Genomic DNA, 26,853 nt, shown 5'->3' on the forward strand with positions numbered 1-26,853 from the left:
TGCATAGTAGCTCCCTGATGTAATTCTGATTTAGTTACTCTTGTCTATAAATATACTATATATATGCCATATATACTAGCCTTTTGGGGTACAGGATCCTACTTTACAACTTCACATACAAGTAAGAAATTCAAGCTTTTATTCAGTTTATGCTTGCTTAAACTGGACTTACCTCTCTTTTAAGTTCATTCATGCACTGGCATGTTTTTAAAATGGCTACTTCCAAGTCTTCCATGAGATCTTTTGTCTTCTGGTTTTGCTACAAACCAAAGAAAGCAACATTACACAGAAAATCCCACCTTCACATCATGTGTCATTACTTCAAGTTACTTTAGAAGGTAGCTATTTCTTTCTAGATGTAATGTTTTCATTTGCACGTCCTGTGTAAATTTTACTTGAAAAATTCCTTTCTAGAAACATTTATCACCAAATCAGATCTAAAAATAAGCGATGCAAGCTAACTGACTGCTTCTGTTAACAAGAATTTATTTCTAAACCTCACTGACCTTTTTCAGGAAAAGGGTTTCCTTAAGCTTCCAAAAATCTCCTGTCTAAAGAACCTAAAGTAGAGCAACAGTTTAAGGTTTTGTTGGTTTGTTTGTTTTTTTAATATAAATACCCTTTTAAAATACAGTACCACCTAAAACGTTATACCAAATGTTCTATACTGAATTACAAAAAGGCTACTGAAAGCATCCTTGTAAGACTTCAAATCATTGTCTCATTTAAACAAGTACAGTAGCTAACAACATTTTGTTGAGGTAGCTTCAAGACAGAGCTCCCACTTCTGCAAATAGCACATATCTATGGAACTACCAAATCTCAAGAGACATACACTGGGAAAAGAGATAAGTAGCAGTGGTTTTGCATTCTCGTCCAAAATATATTGGAAACGATTATTCTAGGTGGGACCATTAACATGGCCATAGCTGCAAAAGCATTAGCCCCTCAGAGACTAAATTAACATAAACATACACACACAAAATGCGTGTAGGTATAGACACGCACACCCTCAACTTTATTTAAAGGAAAAGAAATCCCACCGAAGCCAATATGATCATTTTTTCAGGTATTCTTATCTGTTCTAAGTCTCAAAGCCACCTGTCCCTCAAATTTAATGCTTTCCTTTAAATAATTTGTGTAAAAGTGTAACATCACAAAATCACTTTTAACACAAGGAGCATAATGTTTTACACTCACTAGAGTGTCCTTTTTATTTCTTTTACTTAATTAATGTGCACATTTTTGCTCCTTCTATGTGCAACTTTTAAATAAACAAACAAACAACAACAAACTCCAAACAAGGAAACCCAAAACACCACAAGTGAAGGAATTGTTTAGCCAAAATAAGGTTAGAGGAAAGTCTAAAACAGGACAGTAGCTTGCAATCTTATAAGCTTGAATGTACACAGGAAGGATTTCAGAAACATTTAAAATTCAATCAACAGCATTAGATTATCTGTTGTGGTCCAGCTAGTTTTCATTAACATACAATAATACAAATGAGCAGATCAGTGATGTCAGTCTAATTTAGATTTAACCTAGGTTACAAGACACTTCTGTTTTAACATGTACTCTTCACTGAAGACTCACAGTTACTCGACTTGCTAAAAGGAAGTATGGTGAGTGGAAAGAGAAATAATTGGGCACTCTAAGAGCTCTACATATCTACATATCCCCCAGTACTAAGCTCTCATTTCTATCCCTTGAAATATAGCATGTAAATTATCTAGAGGTGATCAGTTTCCACCTGTAACAGAGTTTAGAAATACCCAAGTGTACTGGTTTTGGCTGGGACAGAATTAGTTTTCTTCATAGTATCTGGTATGGTGCTGTTTTGGATTTGTGATAAAAACAGTGTTGATAATACAGGGATGTGTTAGCTATTGTTGAGCAGTGCTTACACAGCTGCCTAGCAGGGCTAAACACCAACACCTAGCTAACCACAGATTTAGTTTCTTATAGTTGTGGGATTTTGTGCAATTAATATTCTACGTGTGTCCTCTTTCTAGTAACAACAGTCTGTATTATCAAGAAGATTTATATGCTCTTCAAACTGTATCATCTTCAAGGAACAAGATAAGACAAATGACAGTGGGAAGCTTAATGTGCTACTTCTCTAAAAAGGAAAAACTATCATCATTTAAATCTTGTAAAAAGGACAAATAAAAATTCCCTGTAAGTCTTAGTGTCTCTTTCCTCTCTCTCATCTCTCCACAAGGTTTAAAAAAACCCAGTCAGTTTTTTTAGAATATTTCCCTTTTCAATAATTTAAGTGTTTTCAATATTCTGTTGAAAACAAACAGAAACTGTGGCCACTGCCGTGGGATTAAGACAACTGAAGTCTCTGAACTACTCAATCAAAAGACCTGGTTAAGACTCTGCAATGACACTTCCACTCGCCTTCTTGTTTCTACTTACAGCTTCATTAAAATTAGGCTAATGCCACTAGTAGCCTAATTTAGCTATCAAAGAATCAAAGAATGAAGCAATACCACTGGGGCAGGGAGAGGACAGAACATATTGAACCTGCAGAAGCGCAGAACAAACTCTGGCTTCCTTGATCAGCTCTCACTGTGAGGAACATACACAGTTCTCTATTCCTAGAGCAGAAGAAACACTGCATTAAAAATCTCTTTCCAAAGTAGAGGTGAAAAGATTTACTTTGCTAAAAAGCTCTTACAGCTTGCATCCACACTGAAACCAGCTGCTCTAGTTCCATTTTAGCCTGTTTAGACAGCTCCAAAATGTGTTCTCTGTGCTCATGACTGGTATAGGCAGAGTCTGTGAAGTCCTCTGTATGTTCCAGGATAACTTCCAGCATTGTGGAAAGGTTCTCTTTTGAGAGAAAATAAAGATTCTCACGAAGACCCTCCACTTTATTCTGAAAAAGAAGCATAGCAGTTCCTTGAGAATTTATGTGGTTATACAGTTGTGATGTAAATATGGAAAGCCAATGCATAATTTTACATTTTTTTTTCCTCAGTGCTTTTTTTTTATTATTCACTTATTTTCAAAGTAATCTGACAATTTGCTTGTATCCAGACCTCCAGTTTAGTGTTTGGGATTTTTTTTTTAATGCAATAATACCACCAGCAAATTACTGACCACTTAGCAGAAGGAACAGCAAATACATTACTGTTCTACTGCTTCAATAAAAAGTTTTTAAATTCAGTAAGTTTCAGAAATTAATTGTTTACTCAAATTTTGTTTGATCTTTCCACATCCATATAATCTATTTGGAGTATTTTTCTAGCAATTTATATGTAGCAAATCAAATACTTTGAGGCACTTCACAAAAATTTCAACCAAATTCTAAAGCGGAGGGAATAAATAAATAAAAATAATAAAATCAAAGTGACATACTCCAAAGAAATAAGACATGGTTTTTCATTAACTGTTCTTAACTGATTATGAAATTTAGAAAAGCCTTTATCAGGAAAAATATACTGACCTAAAAGATACAATTTCATTTCATAACATTTCCTTTGAATGACAGTTTGCTCTTTTGAATATTTGGAAGAATATTTTTGTGTGCAGTTTTAAAAATACTACCAATTACAAAGCAAGAATTGTACAACAACAACAACTTTAATGAAATTCGGATTGGTACGCTGATACTTAAGTTTATTCAACGTTCAAGGGATCACCTTAACAGAACATTAGACTTCTGAATGCATTCTGACTCAGGAGGAGATGGCAAGTATCAGAAGGCGTATTTTGGCAACGACAATGAAATTACAATCACCTCTTGTCAGATTATCTAGCATTTTGGGACAGTTATTTAAGTTAACAGTGCTGAAGAGATGCAGCTCCACCATTTGGAATTTAAAAAAGTATTTTTTAATTCAAAATTCTAGTTTTGAGGTAATTTATTAGGCTGCAGAAAACAGCACTATTTCTACTCTTACCTTGAACTCCTTGATGCCGGAATATATGCTGATGGGGGCTATTTCATTTTCTCCGTTTGGTCTGGAGTCAGTTACAATTTCTATTACCTGTTCCAAAGCTAATCTCATCCGATGAAAAACTCCATCTTTGTTTATACGAGCAGATTCACAGTCTGGATGCCTCAGACAAGTCTTTTTAAAAAAAGCAAAGTAGGTGTTATGAAAGAGTACACAGGCAGTATAGCGAAATGAATGCTTTCCGGTAAGGCAAGTCTAAAGAATGTGTTAGAATACAATAAATTCTTTTTGTAGCACAACTGCTATTGTGTTAAGCAGAATTCATACTGTTACTCAGAATGAAAAGATTTTCCTCTACTCGTTCTTTATTCTTATACCCTTCTTTAGCATGAAATTTACAGTGGGGCTGAGAAAGAAGAGTCAGTGATCCTGCCAGATGCCACACTCAGTGATTTATCCAAGTTGTGTAAGAGTGAACATACTCACCTTTGAAGCAGTTAGGAGCATCATGGTGCACTTCTCAAGAACAGCCCTAGATGCTGCCATTCTAGCCTTTTTCTTCTCATCCTTCAAATCCTAAATACCAAAAGAAAAAATGACCTGAATATTACACAGTATCTAAAATGTTAACTGCTCATGAGACCGGAAAAAGGAAACTCTCTTGCAGATGGATGGGTTGTGAGAAAGCTTCTTTATGTCTGACAACTGCTATTTTCAGCCTAACTCATGATCTAGAACTTGCTTTTCAGACAGATTTTAATTTATGCATTTATTCTTGGCTCTATTCAATTCAGATTTCAAAGAAGGAAGATCTCAGAGATACAGAGTGTGTTATGTAAACTGTCACTAATTTTGCTATCATTATCATATAGCATTATTCATGAAACAGGAAAATAAGGGGAAAAATATACCTGACTAAAAACAATTGAAATGGGGGGAGAGGGTAAGGTAGAGACAGAGAACACCAGATTTTCATTGTAGTGCTCTGAAGGGAATGTAAAACAAAGCTTTTGTCTACTTGAGTGTTATATTTACTACATACCAGTAATAAAGAAAGTTTTAACAGGCTAAAAAAGCAATTCCTTTGCAGAAAGGCATTGAGTACAGGAACTTTTCAAGAACTCTGCAGGGAGAGGGATACCCCTGCAAAACCAAACTATACCCCCAGAAAAGTTCATCAAGAGGGAAGAATTTAAGAGTTCAAATTGGGATGGGGGTGGGAGGGAGGGAAGAGGGGAAGACATGAAACCCTCAGCACATAAGAGGGTCTAACAAGAGAAGAACTTACAAAGCTACAACTAAGATCTTCTCGATACTTTCAAAGATAGCTGAGTGCGATCAGGCAACTGAATGGGACCAGCTGAAAAGGGAACAGTTTACAGGATAGAATTAATCCTAATTTACCCTAATTTAGCAAAAATAAAAGAAAAGAATAAATCACAGTAGCAGTCTGTTTTGACATTTTTATAAAAATCTGACTTAGCAACTACAGGAGAACTTCAAGATCAAAATCACCACATTAAAAAAAAAACAAACAGCAAACACCACAGGTCATTTCTGAAATTCTGACATTACATTCTGATAAATCTGACCATGCTCAAGAGTTTCTGCATACTTACCATAATTCTACCAAGGAACTAACAATGCCACATAGCAGCCTACACGCTGTGAAGTGAACATAACAGGAAAGTCCTGGCACAATTTAAAAAGTACTAATGAAAAACTTTCCAAAAGAGTCAAGAAGGCAAGGAGGGGAGAGCCAAAGACCAGTTCACACTGAAAACAAAAGAGCTGAAAAGAATATCACTAGTGATGCACCTTTCTCTTACCAAGGAACAAATGCTATGAATACGTCAGGGAAAAATACAGATAGTTCATTTCCAAGCAGGTATTTCATGTAACTAGATGTAGCTTTTCCAGAACTGATTCTTTGATACTGAGCATGTACTTAGCTCAGTGTTGGTTGATGAGAAGCTCAACATGACCTGGCAGTGTGTGCTTGCAGCCCAGAAAGCCAACTGTGTCCTGGGCTGCATCAAAAGAGGTGTGACCAGCAGGTCCAGGGAGGTGATCCTGCCCCTCTACTCGGCTCTGCTGAGACCCCACCCGGAGTACTGTGTCCAGCTCTGGGGGCCCCAGTACAGGAGAGACATGGAGCTGTTGGAGCGAGTCCAGAGGAGGGCCACGAAGCTGATGAGAGGGCTGGAGCACCTCTCCTGTGAGGACAGGCTGAGAGAGTTGGGGCTGTTCAGCCTGGAGAAGAGAAGGCTCTGGGGAGATCTAATTGCAGCTTTCCAGTACCTGAAGGGGCCTACAGGAAAGCTGGAGAGGGACTGTTTATCAGGGAGTGTAGTGACAGGACAAGGGGTAATGGGTTTAAGCTAAAAGAGGGTACATTTAGATGTTGGAAAGAAATTCTTTACTGTGAGGGTGGTGAGGCACTGGAACAGGTTGCCCAGAGATGTTGTGGATGCCCCATCCCTGGAAATGTTCAAGCCCAGGTTGGATGGGGCTTTGGGGAACGTGGTCTAGTGGAGGGTGTCCCTGCCCATGGCAATGGGGGTGGAACTAGATGATCTTTAAGGTCCCTTCCAACCCAAACCATTCTATGACTAGCAGACTGAACACATCAACAGTAAGAGGAATGTGGTATGTTTGGTTTTTTTTTTTTTAGGAAAGTTCTCCAATGTTTTACCTGAAGGATGCTCTGCCACATCATAAAAAACTACTTCTATATGCATGAAATTGGCCAAAGATCTATACAAACTGAACTCTGAATTTTCCTGGATATTAGGGACTCTATATCAGACCCTGGTTCAGTTCTGAATGGAAGATTTGACTGCCAAGAGGAAGCAACTAGAGCTCACAGCAGAAGTCTTAAGCCTCAGCAAACCTTTTATTTATATGGAAGTAGCAGCATGAATGAAAGGCTTCAAAAGAGGAGCTGCATGCAAGAAGTAAAAAAAAATTACCCCAATATAAAAAGATTTTGACCTAAACCTAGAAAAATATTCCATAATAATAAAAATACCCAAAACCAAAAACAAAACCCAAGCAAATGCTTTATTAGAATCTGAAGATCTCATGTTTGGAGTTTTCTAAAAGAATTACTCTGCTTTCAAATCCCTTTACTATGTGCAAACATCAAATGTTTCTGCAAGTAACAACAAATCAATTCTCTACCAGAGTATTAAGTCAGAAAAGTTAGAGCCAAAATACAGTGATTGGAGCCAAATGACCTCTCAAATAGCCTGCACCCAGGCTTCTGGAAGATATGCAGATCAAACAAAGCAGTAATATTTCTGAGGCTGAGCTTTAAAATCAAAAGATGTCCTTTTGGAGGAGAAAAAGTTAGGTTTCAGAGATAGGACACTAGTTAACCATCTCAGAACCACCCAAATCTTCCAGTAAATCAGATGAAAATGATACATTAATGATACACAGCTTTTTATTGTACTTACATTTTGCCGATCTCCAGTTAAATGGGCAAACTCTACCATTTCATTTCCAAACTGACTGAATATTTGTACAAACTCCTGGAAACTACTGACTTTTTCTAGTTGTTCCATTGTTGCAAGAACCTGCAAAATAAGGGAAGACACTGAAGATTATCAAGATACTAAACAGAAAACATTATTACTAAAATAAGAATATTATTATTATTATTTGCAGACACTTCTAAATCGTGTTGTTTAAAATGTATATATTTTGTGACTATTTAGGCATTAATAACTCCATAGCTGGAAATCAAGTCTAAGTTACTAGTCATGCTTCATTCAAAACGAGTCATTTGTTGTCAACTCTCAAAAACCATTTTCCTCACTCTTCCCAATATCAACAGTATTACAGGATTCAGTTTCTAGAGTTAGGAAAAATGTTACTGTCATATTAAATTTAAAAACATAAGTACTTGAAATTGATCTACAGATTATATCCCTATGTTCTAACTCTCAGTTTCAAAGTTCAATTTCAGATGCATAACTTTCAAAGCGTAAAACCACAGTTGCACAGACAGGTGTTTTAATGACTATGTGCATTAAAAGAAAAAAAAAGTAACAGCATTCCTCAAAAGAAAACAAAAGAGTTAGAAATGAGTTAATATATACTTTCCATAACGACGACTTACTCTAACTCTGAAGATTTTTATTATCTCTATAAAAAAGAACTAAATGAACCCAAGTTGTATCCAGCTCTTACTCAAGATACGTAAAAGCATGGGAAATCAGCATTTTAAAAAAAAAAAAATCAGCAAAAATTATCATATAGCTTATAAATTACTGAAGCTATCCTGCTGAAGTCACTACAATACCGTTTACAACAAAGATTAACATTCGGGTTTTCCAGGTTAGAGGTATAGTTGCTAACCCCAAAGTGATCTTTCAAATCCACGAAATGTCTTCAGAAGGGAAGACACTCAAAGCAGTTCCTTATTGTGTTTCAGACTGTAGATAAGATACCGTGTGAAAATTTGACAAACTGTACTTGAAAGGGAGAAATGACAACTTATTTTTCCTTTCCTATGACAAAAGTATCTTCCCCCCAACTAAAAAAAGCACTCTACATACCTGATTATGACAAACTACCCCCTCCCTGCAACCCAGGTAAACCCTCCTGGAAGCACCCGTTCTTTTGTAATAGAGCAGCTCCTCAACCTCATAGTTACAATCTACATAAAGCAAACGTTGCACTAAATCCTGTGAGTACAGTGGAGCCGACTGCTTTATCATGCAATACTAGACCACGGTATTGGTCTGAGTATCTTATGTTACGTAGCCAGTTCCACAAAGGCTGCAGGAACAGGAACTTTTGCAAATCAGGTGTTGATGCATGAGCAGGGCTGGGGTGTAAAGGACTTGGAAGGAAACAGCACAAAGATGAAGGTGCGAAAATAGCAGTTCCCACAGGACTGGGAAAGTGAGGATGAAAAAAAGTGAATGTGGGGAAAGGAGAAAACATACAAGTTAAGGTACAACTTTCTCTTCTAAGAATGGATAAAAAAAAAGAGTAATTATGCTCAATCATTGTTGGTTTAAGCAAATACAGACCACGAGTATGGTCTTGGTTGCAAGCACCTCTGTTACAGATACCCTAGAGCAAGTGTTTCTGTCATAACAAATCTCTTGTCAAATAAAAGTTTTGGTGAAAGCACATGCATTTCCATTACAGCTAACAATTCTAGATGTTCCAGGCAGAGCTGACATTCTAAGAAACTACATACAGGGAGAAACAGTATAGACAGGTCTAAATTTGTCTAAAGCTTATTCAAGAAGCTGTTAAACTGCAAAAATATCTGTGATGCCTTCAAAATTTTTCATTTTACAACTTTCTTCAACATGAAACACAGAGTAATTAAAATGTACATTTAAAATAGAAGGTTAAAATATGTATCAAAGAAGACTAAGTTCCTATTAATATCTCAACTAGAACTTAGTACTGCAGAGCTACTGCTGCACTAGGAATGTCACCTTTCAGATGGCAGTCATAGGCTGACATCACTTCAGGGCAAATCCATATTTTGATCCAATCCTCATAGTGCAGCAACACCCCCACTATCTGTCACTTCTCTATCCATTGTTCTGGCATTCCTAACCTGACTGATCATAGAATCATAGAATGGTTTGGAAGGGACCTCAAAGACCATCTAGTTCCAATCCCCCTTGCCATGGGCAGGGACACCCTCCACTAGACCACGTTGCCCAAAGCCCCATCCAACCTGGCCTTGAACACTTCCAGGGATGGGGCAGCCACAACCTCTCTGGGCAACCTGTTCCAGTGCCTCACCACCCTCACAGTAAAGAATTTCTTTCTAACATCTCATCTAAATTGACTCTCCTTCAGCTTAAACCCATTACCCCTTGTCCTGTCACTACACTCCCTCATAAACAGTCCCTCTCCAGCTTTCCTGTAGGCCCCTTCAGGTACTGGAAGGCTGCTATAAGGTCTCCCCAGAGCCTTCTCTTCTCCAGGCTGAACAACCCCAACTCTCTCAGCCTGTCCTCATAGGAGAGGTGCTCCAGCCCTCTCATCAGCTTCGTGGCCCTCCTCTGGACTCGCTCCAACAGCTCCATGTCTCTCCTGTACTGGGGCCCCCAGAGCTGGATGCAGTACTCCGGGTGGGGTCTCAGCAGAGCCGAGTAGAGGGGCAGGATCACCTCCCTCGACCTGCTGGTCACACCTCTTTTGATGCAGCCCAGGACACAGTTGGCTTTCTGGGCTGCAAGCGCACACTGCCGGCTCATGTTGAGCTTCTCATCAATCAATACCCCCAAGTCCTCCTCCTCGGGGCTGCTTTCAATCCATTCCTTGCCCAGCCTATAGTCGTGCTTGGGATTGTGCTGACCCACGTGCAGGACCTTGCACTTGGCCTTGTTGAACTTCATGCAGTTTGCACGGACCCACCTCTCCAGCCTGTCAAAGTCCCCCTGGATGGCATCCCTTCCCTCCAGCATGTCAACCACACCACACAGCTTGGTGTCGTCGGCAAACTTGCTGAGGGTACACTCGATCCCACTGTCCATGTCACTGACAAAGATGTCAAACAGTGCCGGTCCCAGTACCGACCCCTGAGGAACACCCCTCATCACTGATCTCTGCTTGGACATTGAGCCGTTGACCACAACCCTTTGAGTGCGACCATCCAGCCAATTCCTTATCCACCGAGTGGTCCATCCATCAAATCCATAACTCTCCAATTTAGAGACAAGGATGTCATGCAGGACAGTGTCAAATGCCTTGCACAAGTCCAGGTAGATGACATCAGTTGCCCTTCCCTTGTCCACCTATGCTGTAACCCCATCACAGAAGGCCACCAAATTTGTCAGACACGACTTGCCCTTAGTGAAGCCATGTTGGCTGTCACCAATCACCTCCTTATTTTCCATGTGCCTGAGCATAGTCTCCACGAGGGCCTGCTCCATGATCTTTCCAGGCACAGAGGTGAGACTGACCGGCCTGTAGTTCCCTGGGTCTTCCTTTTTACCCTTCTTAAAAATGGGGGTTATGTTCCCCCTCTTCCAGTTGGCAGGAACTTTGCCAGACTGCCAGGACTTCTCAAATATGATGGCGAGTGGCCCGGCCACTTCATCTGCCAGTTCCCTCAGGACCTGTGGATGCATCTCATCAGGTCCCATGGACTTGTGCACCTTCAGGTTCCTTAGATATTCTCAAACCTGATCTTCTCCTACAGTGGGTGGTTCTGCATTCTCCCAGTCCCTGCCTTCTGTGACCTGGGCAGTGTGGCTCAAGCATTTGCCAGTGAAGACTGAGGCAAAGAAGTCATTGAGTACCTCAGCCTTCTCCATATCCTGGGTAACCAGGTCACCCATTTCATTCCAGAGGGGACCCATATTTTCCCTCGTCCTCCTTTTTTCACTAACATACCTATAGAAGCTTTTCTTGTTGTCCTTGACATCCCTGGCCAGACTAATTTCTGTCAGGGCTTTGGCTTTCCTAACCTGATTCCTGGCTGCTCAGACAGTTTCTCTGTATTCCACCCAGCCTACCCGCCCTTGCTTCCACCCTCTGTAGGCTTCCTTTTTTTGTTTGACTTTGCCCAGGAGCATCTTGTTCATCCATGGGGGCCTCTTGGTGTTTTTGCTTGACTTCCTCTTTGTTGCAATGCATCGCTCCTGAGCTTGGAGGAGGTGACCCTTGAATATTAGCCAGCTGTCTTGGGCCCCTCTTCTCTCCAGGACTTTGTCCCATGGTATTCTACCAAGCAGATCCCTGAAGAGGCTGAAGTCTGCTCTCCTGAAGTGCAGGGTAGTGAGCTTGCTGTGCACCCTCCTCACTGCCCTGAGGATCTTGAATTGCGTGGCAAGGCTTTGGTGGCAGGGGGGCTACAGGGGTGGCTTCTGTGAGAAGCTGCTAGAAGCTCCCCCTGTGTCTGATAGAGCCAATGCCAGCCGGCCCCAAGACGGACCCGCCGCTGGCCAAGGCCAAGCCAAAGCCAATCAGCGCCTCTGTGATAACATATTTAAGAAGAAGAAAAACACTTAGAGAGAGAGAGCTTTTGCAGCCAGAGAGAGGAGTGAGAAGATGTAAGAAACTCTGCAGACACCAAGGTCAGTGCAGATGGAGGGGGAGGAGGTGCCGGAGCAGAGATCCCCCTGCAGCCCGTGGTGAAGGCCATGGTGAGGCAGGCTGTCCCCCTGCAGCCCATGGAGGAAGGATGAGGGGGTGTAGAGATTCCACCTGCAGCCCGTGGAGGACCCCACGCCGGAGCAGGTGGAGGCACCTGAAGGAGGCTGTGGCCCGTGGGAAGCCCACGCTGGAGCAAGTTCCAGGCCAGACCGGTGGACCCGTGAAGAGGGGAGCCCACGCCAGGGCAGGTTTGCTGGCAGGACTTGTGACCCCGTGGGGGACCCCACGCTGGAGCAGTCTGCTCCTGAAGGTCTGCACCCCGTGAGAGGGACTCCATGCTGGAGCAGGGGAACGATGAGAGGAGTCCTCCCCCTGAGGATGAAGAAGCGGCAGAAACAACGTGTGATGAACTGACCACAACCCCCATTCCCCGTCCCCCTGTGCCGCTGAGGGGGGGAAGGTTGAAGCCGGGAGTGAAGTTGAGCCCGGGAAGATGGGAGGGGTGGGGGGAAGTGTTTTGAGATTTGATTTTATTTCTCATTCCTCTACTCTGTTTCGCCTAGTAATAAATTAGATGAATTCCCTCTCTAAGTTCGGTCTGTTTTGCTCATGATGATAATTAGTGAGTGATCTCTCCCTGCCCTTATCTCGACCTACAAGCATTTCGTTATGCCTTTTCTCCCCTGTTTAGTGAATGAGGGGAGTGAGAGAGTGGCTCTGGTGGGCACCTGGCCCCCAGCCAGGCTCAACCCACCACACCACCATTTCGTGGTTACTGGAGCCAAGGCTGCCCTTGAGCTTGACATCCCCTACCAGGCCTTCCTTGTTGGTGAGAACAAGGTCCAACATGGCACCTCTCCTCGTGGGCTCCTTTATCACTTGGAGGAGAAAGTTATCATCAACACATTCCAGGAACTTCCTGGATTGCTTGTGCCCTGCTGTGTTGCCCCTCCAAGAGATGTCAGTGTGGTTGAAGTCCCCCAAGAGGACCAGCACTTGTGAATGTGAGGCTGCTCCTATCTGCCTACAGAGGGCCTCATCCGCTCGGTCTCCCTGGTCACGTGGCCTGTAGCAGACCCCCGCTATGATGTCCCTTGCCCCAGTGCTCCATGCTGCTTACTGATGACAGCAAGCAGAGCAAAACTTTAAGCTCACTGATGCAGCAACTAAGCCTGATGGACGGTGAAGCAAATTTTGTACGGTAGGAAAGATGTGGGCAGGGACTTAAGAAATGCACACAATCTAAGAACACAGAGGGATAATATATGGTGTGGAGGATGCAGAAGCAGGAACAGGATCACTGGGATCATCACCCAGAGGTTGGGTTCTGAAACAGATCACCATTCCAGAAGATCTGAATCACTTCATCAGTCTATGACATTAGACATCCAACCACTAAGCTGTTTTTCTGTCCTTGGTTGACTTAGCTACTCTTGATTAATATGAGGAAGATGATGACAGTGAAAATTAAGGCATTCAGAAAGAGGCAGCAAACTAGCACTAAAAGTTTTAACACTGGGCATTCAGTCTTGAAGGTGAAAATGCAGCTGAGATCTTCTGGAACAGTGACCCACTCCAAAAAGCCAGCATCTGCTCCAGTTGGCAGTACTGATGATCCTGCTCTTACCTTTCCATCCTGTCTCTACACTGTCTCTGAGTATTTGTGTGCGCTTAAGTCCCTGCCCACATTATCCCTCCACCACAGTATTTCTTACAGGAAGAACTGCTTTGGTATCCATTATACCAGTGTCTGACACGCTCTTCAGGAGTGTACTCTATAAATATCAGGGTATGCCTGTTTAATTTGGTCCTAGAGGTGTGAATTGCTCTAGTGGTACCATAAACAGAAGGTGACATTCTCAAACACACATAGACTACGTGTAGAAAGGAGAATGCAGTAAAACCCAAAAGACAACAAAGACTAGGGTGACTAGGGCAATTAGAGTCAGACACACTTTCTCTAGAAAATGAAACTTCATTTTAAATACCTTCAAAATTATATCCTGCACCTATGCTTACTAATTCATATCACTGTATATATGACAATAGTTTCATATATATTTAAGACTATCATAAACCATGCTCTGCTGCTGCAGGGATAATATCCCTTCATGATACAAGCACTTGCACAGTTGCTCTGTGGCCTAAATCTGTGTTAACTCCAGCCACTTTTGGAAAGGTAAATTAATTCAGATCACTGCACAGCTGCAGACAAGGGCAGAAGAAAAGCTCAAGAAAGTCAGTAAAAGCTATTAAAGGCACTGTTCTGGTCTCCAGTGCAAGAAAAGACCAAAGCTGCAAGTAAATTCAGAAAATTAATATTGATAAAACTGCTGCCACCTTCACCAACCACTGGGAGAAGAAAAGAGCACTAAGACAGCAAATGAGTGCTGCTATGTCTAAAGCCAGACTGAAGCAGGTATTGCTGTAGTTTTTGAAATCTGGACTCAACTAAGTATCTCGAGTCTAGAAGCTGCAGAACAGGGACCAGCATGTCTGGAAAGCAAACTGGAACAAAAGAAGACAGATGGTATGAGGAGTCAAAAGAGGAAAGAGGGGCTCTGCTCTAGATTACAAGCTGAATGGAAAAACCCAGGCCCTACCAGGCTCTCATTTTTCAAACGTGAGGTTTTTCTATTTTTGTTTTAGCACATCAGGAGAGAAAAAAAAAAAAAGAATATCCTACAGTCAAGACAGTGCAGTCCATGAAATAGATTACATTTGAGGTTAAATGGGTCTTCATACATTATTTAAATCAACTAAGTAGTTTCAAGCTAAGTTTCAAGACATAAGTTAAACTGCACAAAAAACCTTTTAATCTGTAAGCCTCATTTCACTAGCACACTTTTATCAGCGTTCCTCACAGCTTTTTGCCTTAGACACATGTACAGTGCTCTCCCTTGTTGTGATCCTGACAGTACAAACATCCTGTCCTTAAAAAGTAGAAGCTTTTATTGCTCATTTTACTGACAGACACTTTCCACTTCACAGCAAACAAAGTTAAATAAGCAGTAACATGGCATCTTTTCCAGCCTACTAAGTGAGTAGAACAATACAGATCACAAAGTGTAGAAAATCACTGAAAATTGTTATTTTATTCCTCCTGACTTACAGCCATCCCATTTCAGATATCCAGTAGGTGAACATGGGTAAGACTTATTTTTACCTATTTTGCACTTCCCCTAGAGATCCAATGAAAATACCACTTCATTTAGCACTGCTCTTTTGCATTGACTCCAGGTATCAGTTAAACAAAACAAAAAAATACCTTGTTTCTGGAAGTTATAATTTGCTTAATAACAATTCTGTCTGCTAACACCAGCACCTTTGTGACAGAAGAAAGCAACAGCCTTGCAGCTTTTACCACACCCGTTTTGTCTGTAAAGATTGTTATGTGGCTATCAGATTCTGGATGATCCAAGCTTGCCACGTCTGTAAGTTGTGCAATTGTTTCACCTAGATGGGAAAAAAAAAATAATTAACATTTCATACTTACAGAAAAGATGCTGGGCCATTAAGCATTCTTAACTTTTACCTTTGAGGGATAAACCAACAATTTCAGAGCTACCTACAACTCTTCATTTCACTTCACTTCCTTCTACTGACTGTTGGTGGCACCCTCTCCATATTTAAATTTGGACTACTATCCAGTACTGCCTCATTCTTCCATCTGTAACATACATTAATTTTCTTACAGTAGTCTACTGATCCTTGAGGTGGAGGGGGTGGAGCTGGGGAACATGGAGGGAGAAAACATTCATAGGAGACATTTTTCCAATTTTAATAGCAAAAGTCAAATCAGTGTCAACACTTGCAGCATCAATCCACTGAAGGAATGGGATGCAGCAAGTAAGAACTACAAATTCCCCTGCACTTTCCAAATTTCAGTTAGTATTCCCATAATTTATGGGTTTCTTATTCCTGTAGAAGTCTTCAGGCATGAAGAATAAAGATAATCCAAACAGTAACTACTTTATAACTTTAAGGACTGAAGCATTATAGTGAGACTACTACACTTGATGTTCAAAGGAGGACCATCAAACCGTATGTTGTCAGAGATAGAGAAAAAAAGGCAAAGCAGCACTGATTTTCAGTTCATAAGCATCTTTTTATTCAACTAGCATTTAATATGATAATAGTTAAATAGGACTATTTGACCACTTTCATTTCCTATGTGGTTAGAAACTCTATAGTCCAATGCAGCCAATGGATCTCCTTGTCTGAGAAAAATCAGAGGTCCCTATTCAATTAAATCTTCTGGAGTACCCTAGATAATAGTGCAACAGAAGAAATGCATAGAGCAGTTTCCTATTTCACAACCACAGAAGGACTGCTGGGAGACTGAACTCAGGCAAGCTCTGAGACATGCTTTTTGTTAGCATGCAAGACAAGATGATCAACCCACAACTAATGTGCAGATCATCCTCGAAGATAAAATCTAGGACATTTGATCAAGTCCCCTATGACTCATCTTCAAAACCTCAACTAAGGTAATTCACCTAAGCAGACAAGATAGTCACTTCAAAAGCCTGATAAAACCAGAGGTCCCATATGCAGAACCTGAGGGTGCATTATTACTCCAGAAATCCCACATGCAAGCACTATGGGACAAGGAAGGCCTGACAGGTCTTTCAAACGAGAGCTCCATGCTTCATAATGTTCATGTGTAGATTTCTCTCCTCCAACAACTGTAATCCTCTGAGCTCCTAAGTTGCCTGAATAGGTCTTGCATTATGGCAAGGAACTTCCAGCACTTTTGCTAGGACCAGGCCAGGTCATAAAAGCAATGGTACAAATAACCAGAGGATCTCTCTATTATGAGTATGCAAATATGATAAACAGAGTACAATCTGAAATGGTGAGTTCCACAGCTAAAGGCCTGAAAATGAAGCAAGAAGAATTACAGAAGTATAGCTATTATCCAAACAGTGAGGGCAGCCAGACACACTAACAGTGAAGTTGTAAGACAAGTCTCCAGTCAGGCGAGGAGATCATTTAACAGCAAAATAGATTGGCCATTGCCTTCTCCACAGTGAAATTCATTTCACTTCAGGCCAATCTCTGATTGGAACTGTTTACCTTTGTCAGCAAATAACCCCAATCTCTTCATTTGACCTCAAAATATATGTGACAACATAAAATGCTGTAAAAACACAGAAAACAACTAAAATACATTTAAAGTGCTTTTGGAAACCAAGGAAGGATGTACAACATCATTATCCCGTTTCTTATGCTGTGGGATTCACCTTCTTGAAGATGAATTATCAAGTCATAGATGAAGCATCTAATCATAAAAAGGGTAATTGGAGAATGTAGAAAGTGCTGCAACATCTGCCTGCCAAAAGCTCCAGACAGCCCTAGAAACTTGAGACTGACAACAGAACAAAGGCTTCCTTCACTACCTGCAGATCTGCAAATACAGGAACAGGAATGGCGCCCTGGGACTAAGCTATAAGGAGCAAGACCTGGTAGGGTAAAAAGACTGAGCTAGGGACTATTTAAGACAGCTGGGCATACACAAGTCCATGGGACATATCCAAGAGTTTCAAAGGAGCAGTTCAGTGTCACTGTAATTCTGCTACCATGTCTGAAATATTGTGACGGTTGGGACAGATTTCCAATGATAGAAAGGCAACTGACACACCCATCTTCAAGAAGGGCAACAAGAAAAATTCAGGTAATTTATGGGCTAGTCTGCCTCATGTCAGTCTCCAGGAATATTATTAAAATCATCCTGGAAGCCATTACCACATGAAGCAGAAAAAGGCAAATTGGGAACAGCCAGCACAGACCTGCAAGGGTGAATAGTCTCTTATCAAAACGGATGCCTTTATGATAAGATCACACCATCTCTAGAAGGGGAATTAATGGATGCTGTGTATCTCAACTTTGGGAAGGCCTCCAACATGATCTCCCATAGTGTCCTTATAAATAAATCACTAGACACGAACTGGATAAGTGAACAATAAGGTGGATAGAAAATGGACCTGACTGTTGGGCTTAGGGACAGTGATCAGTGGTACAAAGTCCAATGGGCGGTTAATTACCAGCGGTGTCCCTCAGGGACTGATACAAGGCATCAAACTCTTCCCTGGATGATGGGTTGACACTTTCAGCAAACGTGTGAACAGTACCAAACTGGGGGAGTGTCTGATACACTGGAGGACAGGGCTGCTAGACAGAGGGACAGGCTGGAAAGATGATCTGACAGGAAGTTTGCGAATTCCAACAAAGGCAATCCTACCAAGTCGTGCATCTGGGCTAGAATAACACCAGGCAGCAGTACAGGCTGGGGTCAGCTGTCTACAGAGAGCCTTTTCAGAGAAAGGCATGGGGGTCCTGGTGGACAAAGAGTTGAACAGAGGTCAGCAATGATGGCCAGCTGCATGCTGGGTTGTTAGAAGAAGTGTAACCAGCAGGCTGCAGAAACAGTTCTTCCCTTGTGGGTGGCGCTTGTGAGACAGCATCTGGAGTACCATGTCCAGTTTGGGGCTCCTCAGTACAAGGGAAAGCACTGATGTAGTGGAGCATGTGACATGAGGGGAGAGGCTGAAGGAAGTGGGCTTCTTCCATCTCGAAGAAAAAGCCAATGGCAGAGTTTACTGCAGTATACAACTACCTACATAATGGGTAGGTATAGAGAAGACAGAGACAGACTGATCCCAGAGGTACCTGGTGACAGGACAAAAAGCAATGGACAAGATATATGAAAATACTTTTGCCACAGTAAATGTGGTCAAACACTAAGAGGTGAACAAGAAGTTGCACAGTCTCTATTCTTGGTGTTAAATGTCTCTCCCAACCTAAGTTATTCTGTGATTCTATTTAACCATTTAAAATTGTAAGTTTTCAGCCTTCTTAATTTATAATCCTTCTCTGTACTAAAAGACAAGGCAAAAATAGGAGAGTGCTATTTATTGCTTCTGTTTTACTTCATGTCTTCCTTTAGGGCTATGCACTCAACTGGCAGAGAATATTGGAAATGTTATGACAATAACTCATTCTTGACATGTGTTTTCTCTTTTAAATTAACCAGTCTTTCCCAGTTTTGGAGGGAAAAAAGAAAAATCACAGATGGGCATCTAAAAACATGCTGCTTTGAGTTACATTTTACTACTATACTGTCACTGTAAACACTGACACAGTGCAAGACTAATGTTAGGCAAAATCTGCTACATGACCCTCTGCAGTGTTTTATGATTCTATTTTGAGTCAATCAAATTACAAAGTTTATTACAAGGAAATAGTCATAACAAGTCTGAAACACTTCAGATCACTGATTATACCCTTCATGAGAGACAGATATAACATCTGTCATCCTTCAAAGCCTCTGCAGGATATGCGATTGATTTAAAGACTCCCTACTTTTCTTAGCAACTGAGACGCTTAATGTTCTAAATCCTTTAGTGTTGAAATCTATCTTCTATGCCAAACGTGTCCCTTTATTTTTTGAGGCACCATCTAATTTATCAGCTAAAAAGTATGAACAGCTCTACAACATCCTCTGTCCTAAACAGCAAGGGCTTTCTGCTGCCCATGCCATCAGAACATGGGATTCTTTTATACAAGTCAATATTCTTGGCTATAATTGGCCAGGAGATTTTATTGGCTTGCTTGGGAACACCAAAGTTGTTCAAAATGGCACTTGAGGAACTGCATTCAAAGACTGAATTCATAGAACAGTTATCCATAAGAATTTCTCTGCACAAAGGACTCTCTTATCTTGTTCAACATCTAACAGTCCACAGAGATAATATGGGCACAAAAAACTCCACCAAACAAAAAACCAGCAGCAAACATGTTTGATATACTGAATTTCCCATGTAAGTCTTCAGTTAGATCTAAAATAGACAGCTCAAAGAGAGAATAACTGACCCCTGCCAAGGTAAATGTGAGGCTTGACAGGAAAGTAAACAGCCTATATCTTCACTCCTCTTGATTGAGGCGTATTACTGCATAACAGGAAATAAAACTTACGATGTAAAAAAGTAAAACCATTTGGTAAGAGAAAATACTGCAGACTATTTTTAGATTCTGAGCCCCTCCTGGATATGCTGATAGGGAGAAAAAACACTTAGCCACATGTATTGGGTTTGCATGGCAAGGTTTTGGTAGCAGAGGGGCTGCAGGGGTGGCTTCTGTGAGAAGCTGCCAGAAGCTTCCCTCATGTTCAGCAGAGCCAATGCCAGCCAGCTCCAAGACGGACCTGCTGCTGGCCAAGCCCAAGCCCATCAGCAATGGTGGGATAACAGAGTTAGGGGCAGGGGGGTATGACTCTGTGCAATTGCAGCTGGAGAAAGGAGTGAGAGTATGTGAAACAACTCTGCAGACACCAAGGTCAGTGCAGAAGAAGGGGCAGGAGGTGGTCCAGATACCAGAGCAGAGATTCCCCTGCAGCCCATGGAGAAGACCATGGTGAGGCAGGCCGTCCCCCTGCAGCCTATAGAGGATTAAGGTGGAGCAGATATCCACCTGCAGCCTGAGGAGGACCCCACACTGGGGCAGGTGGATGCACCCAAAGGAGGCTGTGACCCCATGGGAAGCCCACCCTGAAGCAAGCTCCTGGCAGAACCCGTGGAGAGAGGAGCCCACGCTGGAGCAGGTTTGCTGACAGGACTTGTGACCCCATGGGGGACCCATGCTGGAGCAGTCTGGTCCTGAAGGTCTGCACCCCGTGAAAGGGACCCATGCTGGAGCAGTTTGTGAAGGACTGCAGCCTGTGGGAAGGACTCACGTTGGAGAAGTTCATGGAGGAGTGTCTCCCATGGGAGGCACCCTGTGCTGGTGCAGGGGCAGAGTGTGAGGAGTCCTCCCTCTGAGGAGGAAGGAGCAGCAGAGACAACGTGTGATGAACTGACCACAACCCCCAATGCCCATCCCCCTGTGCTACTGCGGGGGAGGAGATAGAGAAATCGGGAGCAAAGGCAAGCCCGGGAAGAAGGGAGGGGTGGGGGGAAGGCGGTTTAAGATTTGGTTTCATTTCTCATTACCATAGTCTGATTTGAGTGGTAATAAATTAATTTCCCTAAGTCAAGTCTGTTTTGCCTGTGACAGTAATTGGTGAGTGATCTCTCCCTGTCCTTACCTCGACCCATGAGCCTTTTGTTGTATTTTCTCTCCCCTGCCCAGCTGAGGAGGGGAGTGACAGAGCAGCTCTGGTGGGCACCTGGCCTCCAGCCAGAGTCAACCCACCACTCCACAGCATAACTGGCAAGTCAATAAATAGAAATCCAGACTGCACTGCTCTTTTGGCAGCTGCGATTATCGACATAAACTTTGGCAATTTTGGCTCGTCAGCATTTTACTTGGATCTCTGAAGAGAAAACACATGCTTCACATAACAAATGGAATGTTTTCAAATTAGGATATTTCTGTTTGCAGCCAAGTTTACTGGAGCGACCATGAATTTTCAGTCTGAAGTTTATCTAGAGTAGTCCTTCAAATCACAAAAACAATCATTTATCACCAGCGTGTCTCTAGACATTGCAACTCATTGTGGAAGGATTTTCAGAAGATTTCTTACTATGCCCCATTTCTAAGCTTTTTTTTTTTTAATATATAATCACAAAATAGTATGAACTGCATCCCCAAAGTTTGAGGCCGGCACAGTGATTCAGCAAGAAATACACTGGCTAGGACACCAAAAGGAAAGTTTCTCAGGCTTCTGAGGTTACTTAAAAGATAAAAAACAAACGCTTACCCACAAGTCCAGTGTTTATCTTAACAGATCAATTTTAAGTACAGTAACCCATGTCTTGGAGTAGACTACTACTCCTTTCTGCAGTTATCAAGACATTAGTGTTGAAGGGTCATTTATTTGCCTCCAAATCTGGAAGCTCAAGATTGTCTCCCTGAAGCCACAGTACACACCTGTAGGTACTTCCACCTGCTCAAAGAGGAAAAGCTTCAAGCAGAATTTCCCATGATTCAAATGTACTTGAAAGAAAAAACAAAAAAACACCACCACTAACAACAAAAGGAACGTCCTTCTAGATGTGATCTTCTTGAAGGCTATGCTGCAGATGAGAATATGCCTTTACTATGAACCACTGAAATATCATGCAAGGAACAGTATTTCGTATCTGGGAAAGTAGTTTCTAGCATGACACTGACATTCTCTTACAGTATCAGAGAATGTAACCCACTCTTTGCCTAGCCAGAGGCTTCTGGGGGAAAGAGGAGGGTGGCAGCAGGCAACTCAGTTATCCATACTCCACATTCAATCCACACACACAGCAAGTTTGCAACAAACATCGAATCCAGCAAAAAGACAAGTACAGTTTGATTTTCACTCTACTGAGGGGAGTCAGATGACTGATGTGAGTCATTTTACTGAGTCTTGATGAAATTTGGGTTGACATTGACCTTCATTCAGACATTCACATTTCCAATGCAGTGACCTCAACAGCATAACACTCAAATTACTTTAAATGCTCCACTGTTTTAGCTTGAGAGCAATAAACTCTAAAGTTGTATTCTCAACACTCTTCTCTATCTGTAGTAACATCATAAACCAAAGAGCAGTCAGGTAATTTCTTGTAGCAAAAGATCCTATAAAAACCCAAGCCAACACACAATTCCATTCCCTGTTCCTAAGATGACAGCAATTTAAGTAAGCAACAAAATCAGGTAACAGATCAGGCCTTGAATGAACCAGCAGAAGAGGGTTAAGCAATTAAATAATGAAGTTCTTACATTATTCCTGACACTAAAAATAGTGTGCCAAAATGGCACAAGCACAACAGGTTACAAATTTCATGAGTAACTACATACCTGCTCTCCTTGCCTCAATGCAAGCAACGCTCATTTCCTCTTTCAATTCACGATTTTCGTTGGCTATAGCTTCACCTACTGTAACAAATCTTCCAACTGCCAGGTTAACTGCTTGGCCCACTCGCTGAATTGCTTGCAGAGTCTTGTCTGAACGCTTTGGTTTATCCTTATGATTAATAAGAGTAGTTATCTGTGAACAAGAACAGTTAATTATTAGAACTGTTTGCAAGAACACATTTTAACTTTAGTATTAAAGGCAAGTTTTGAACTGAACTCCCTAATAGATTTTTACCATACTTCACTAATAAAATTTAGTGTTGAGTCATGAGGTATCATTCAACTTCTCAGAGAATGAAAAAAAATAAAATTGGAGTATAATTAAGTTTGCTCATCTGCTGTGATCTCAGCTTATCTCACATCTCAAATGAATTGAGGGATTATTCTTTTTTCCTCCCATTTGCAGTATTAAAATAAGCTGCTCATGGTCTCTCTCAACAGGCTTTCACACGACAGGCACAGTAAAAGTTAGAGTCCAATAGTAGACATATCAACACCATTTTGGGTTTGCCAGCACTGGAAATCTTACAAAGTTTTTGTGCTGCCAGTTAACTAAACACACTCACCAGTTATGGTTTGGGAGCTTTGGCTGGTTTTACTGAAATAAGCCTTTTTAAATGATGTTTTAGTCAATTGATTAAGACAGGCTTTAAGAACAAGCAGTAGCACAGTCTTTACACATCTTTTAGAAATAATCTGAACTAATCCAGCCCTCCCCCCATTAAAATATCCACTGTACTCATAACTTAAACATCCACAATTACGCGTGTTTTCTAGAGTTTAGATAAAGTTTGCCATTTAAATGCAAGTTATCAGTAAAACAATTTGTGAGGACATTCTTAGTCTGAACTCCATATCCTGTATCAGCTTTTCTGCCCTGTACTACATTGCACTATACATTCCTTCTTGGATCACACCAACCAGAGATCACCTTCCAATTCATGAAGGCTGCAGGAGACTAAAGATTTGCCCAGAACACCAAACACAAGGAAACAAAGAGATTCCTCTCCCACCTAAAGAGAAAGGTAATGCAGAAGTAGCTTCTTGACTAAGGCAAACAAACATGAGAACAGCATGCAATCCCACCATTCACAATTAACTAATTGCAAACTGCATTACAAACAGTATAGGAGCGTTACATTTTTGGTATGACAATCATTTTCTAGCAAGGTGCAGGACAGAAGCCAAACTCTGTAGTTTTGAACATCCTAAACCAGTACAAAATCCATCATTGTTGCCAAAGATAGTCCTGCCTGTCCTTGCCTTCCTCTCTCATTTTTGCAATGAATTTATCTGATGTGAGTTAAACACGAGTTGTGGAAAATGTGACACTTGTTAGTTTAATTTCCCTCATAATCAGTTGCCCAGTCCAGTTCACTGCACAGCTGTATGAATACTTTTGGTGGCAAAAGGGAAAAGGTACAGACTGGAGAGAGAAGGACAGGGAAAAGTGTTGCTTTCAGCAGCAGCGTGGTTTAAAATGCCTACAGAACTGCATTGTAAGCCACATCCCCTGGAGCTCAAAGATGTCTGCTGAGAGAATCTCAGAATTACATTAATTACTTAAGCATTTGAATACCTCAGCTATATCAGCTTAATCACAGATGTCTTTGCCCATACCTCAAAAAACCATAAATCATCATTCACTTATACATTCTCCTACCAGTCAAGCCTATGGCAGGACAAGAGCATAGAAGCTGTACCTGTAATGCTCATGTCATCTCCAAGGACAGAGCAGGAACCAGCACAGGAACTGTTCTGCTTCATAATTTGATCAATGCCCAAGGCTTACCCTTCAGATATCACCGAGTTATGTTTCGGGGGGGTGGTGGGTGGAAATAGTGGCATTTTTTAACCCCTTACTGGGGCTGGTTTTATATGCCAGGAGCTGGTTTAGTCAAGTTTGCAGTATTAAACTTTTTGCAATGGAAAATGTCAATACTTCATAGAGCACTTTGCACCAAAAAGAAAAAAAAAAGCCAGAAAAAGCTAAGAACTATCCCAACAAACAGTGCTGCCCTATCAAAGAACTGCTATGGGAACAGAAGAGTGTCTTGTCCAAGTACAAAACATCACTACAGAAATGCATTGTATTCCCACTGCCTTCTTATATGTGCCCTACTTCTCCAACTTGTACCTACACCACAAGCTCTAAAGGCAGGCCACTTTCTACAACTCATACAACAAATCTGTCCCTGTAAGAGTCTCCCAGTTCACCAAACTTCAACCCCAAAGCCTTTGAACCCCTGACGACTGTCCAGTGAAAATATCATCTCACAACGAAAACTTACTATGAGTCCTATTAAAGACTAAACTACGCAAACATCTGAATACCTTCAGGTTCATTCTAGAGAAGGAATGACATTCCCCAAAACACACAATTACCATCACTTCAGTGGAAATTCAGTTTGGTATCAAATGGATATAAAACACAGCTGCACTATGCACTCTCCTAAATTCTTGCATTGTAGATGCTTCAGGTATATCAAACTATGTTCTCCTACCAGTCAAGGCTATGGTAGGACAAGAGCATAGAAGCTGTACCTGTAATCTCACATCAGATTCAAGCAACTAATCTAACAATCCCAGCTGGCAAACTCTTGACTAGTCATGGGCAGCAAGCCTACAGAGAACATTAGACCAAACGTTGAAGAAAACCAATTTGAAAAGGGTCCCAACTTTGTTTCCAGAACTGATTTTTACGCAAACAGAAACCCAATGCTATGCAAACAAAGGGCAAATATTACATTTATAAAGTTACTGACTTCTCAAAAGTATATATAAAATAACATTGGCCTAAGACAAATAGAATACTAGTTGGATTCATGTCCTGGCTACAATTTACCTCCCAGAGCATTTTATGCCAGTAGAAGTTTAAACATGTTCTGCATAACCCTGAAAAAAAAAGCATATGCAACTAACACTGCAGAGTGAAAAGAATTCCACTGTCTTAGAAATCATCAAGAGCATTTTAATTCCATATGTTATTGTGGAGGTATACAAATAATAAAAATCACAAAGATGTTAAAGTTGCTTTACTAAAAAGTCTCACAAAAACACTGTCAGAAACACTTTCATTTGAGACATGGGTGAAGTTACAATTCTATCATTTCTTTAACACTCTTTTCAGAGGGGATCATCAGTTTTACAGAAAAAGACACTCCCTATACTGCCCCTCTCCCCCCCCCCCCAAGTTGAAGCAAGAATCAGCAGTTGTTTTGACAGGTCCATCACCAGTGTTATCTAACCCTAGGACATCACTAGTATAATCTCAACCTCATGAAGTTCAGCAAGGCCAAATGCAAGTTCCTGCACCCGGGCTGGGACAATCCCCAGTGTCAGTGCAGACTGGGAAACGAAGGTATTCAGAGCAGCCCTGCCAAAAAGGACTTGGGGGTACTGGTGGATGAAAAATTGGACATGACCTGGCAATGTGCGCTTGCAGCCCAGAAAGCCAACTGTGTCCTGGGCTGCATCAAAAGAGGTGTGACCAGCAGGTCCAGGGAGGTGATCCTGCCCCTCTACTCCGCTCTGCTGAGACCCCACCTGGAGTACTGCATCCAGCTCTGGGGGCCCCAGTGCAGGAGAGACATGGAGCTGTTGGAGTGAGTCCAGAGGAGGCCACGAAGCTGATCAGAGGGCTGGAGCACCTCTCCTGTGAGGACAGGCTGAGAGAGTTGGGGTTGTTCAGCCTGCAGAAGAGGAGCCTCCAGGGAGACTTGATTGCAGTCTTTCAACATAGAAAAGGGGTTTATAAAAAAAGACAAAAACACTTTTTACCCAGGCCTGCAGTGACAGAACAGGGAACAATGGTTTTAAACTAAAAGAGGGCAGATTTAGATTGGACATAAGGAGGAATTTTTTTTATGGTGAGGGTGGTGAGGCACTGGAACAGGTAGCCTAGTGAGGTTGTGGATGCCCCATCCCTGGAAGTGTTCAAGGCCAGGCTGGACGGGGCTTTAGGCAACCTGACCTAGTGAAAGCAGTCCCTGCCCATGGCAGGCAGGTTGGAATAGATGGTCTTTAAAGGTCC

General features: G+C 41.7%; 1 protein-coding gene across 2 annotated transcripts in view; it reads right to left on the reverse strand.

Moving 5' to 3' along the window:
• The window catches only part of CTNNAL1 (catenin alpha like 1), a 65,416-nt gene that overhangs the window by 21,730 nt on the left and 16,833 nt on the right, over positions 1–26,853 (reverse strand). For both annotated transcript variants that reach the window (XM_054814501.1, XM_054814503.1), the window contains exons 2-8: positions 22,764–22,953; positions 15,259–15,446; positions 7,370–7,489; positions 4,395–4,484; positions 3,912–4,082; positions 2,684–2,884; positions 173–259 (exon numbers count right to left, since the gene is read on the reverse strand). In XM_054814501.1, the coding sequence (XP_054670476.1) occupies positions 173–259; positions 2,684–2,884; positions 3,912–4,082; positions 4,395–4,484; positions 7,370–7,489; positions 15,259–15,446; positions 22,764–22,953 (1,047 nt within the window). The remainder of the gene's footprint in view (positions 1–172; positions 260–2,683; positions 2,885–3,911; positions 4,083–4,394; positions 4,485–7,369; positions 7,490–15,258; positions 15,447–22,763; positions 22,954–26,853) is intronic.

This window comes from Grus americana, chromosome 2, assembly GCF_028858705.1.
Source record: "Grus americana isolate bGruAme1 chromosome 2, bGruAme1.mat, whole genome shotgun sequence".
Taxonomy (NCBI): Eukaryota; Metazoa; Chordata; class Aves; order Gruiformes; family Gruidae; genus Grus; species Grus americana.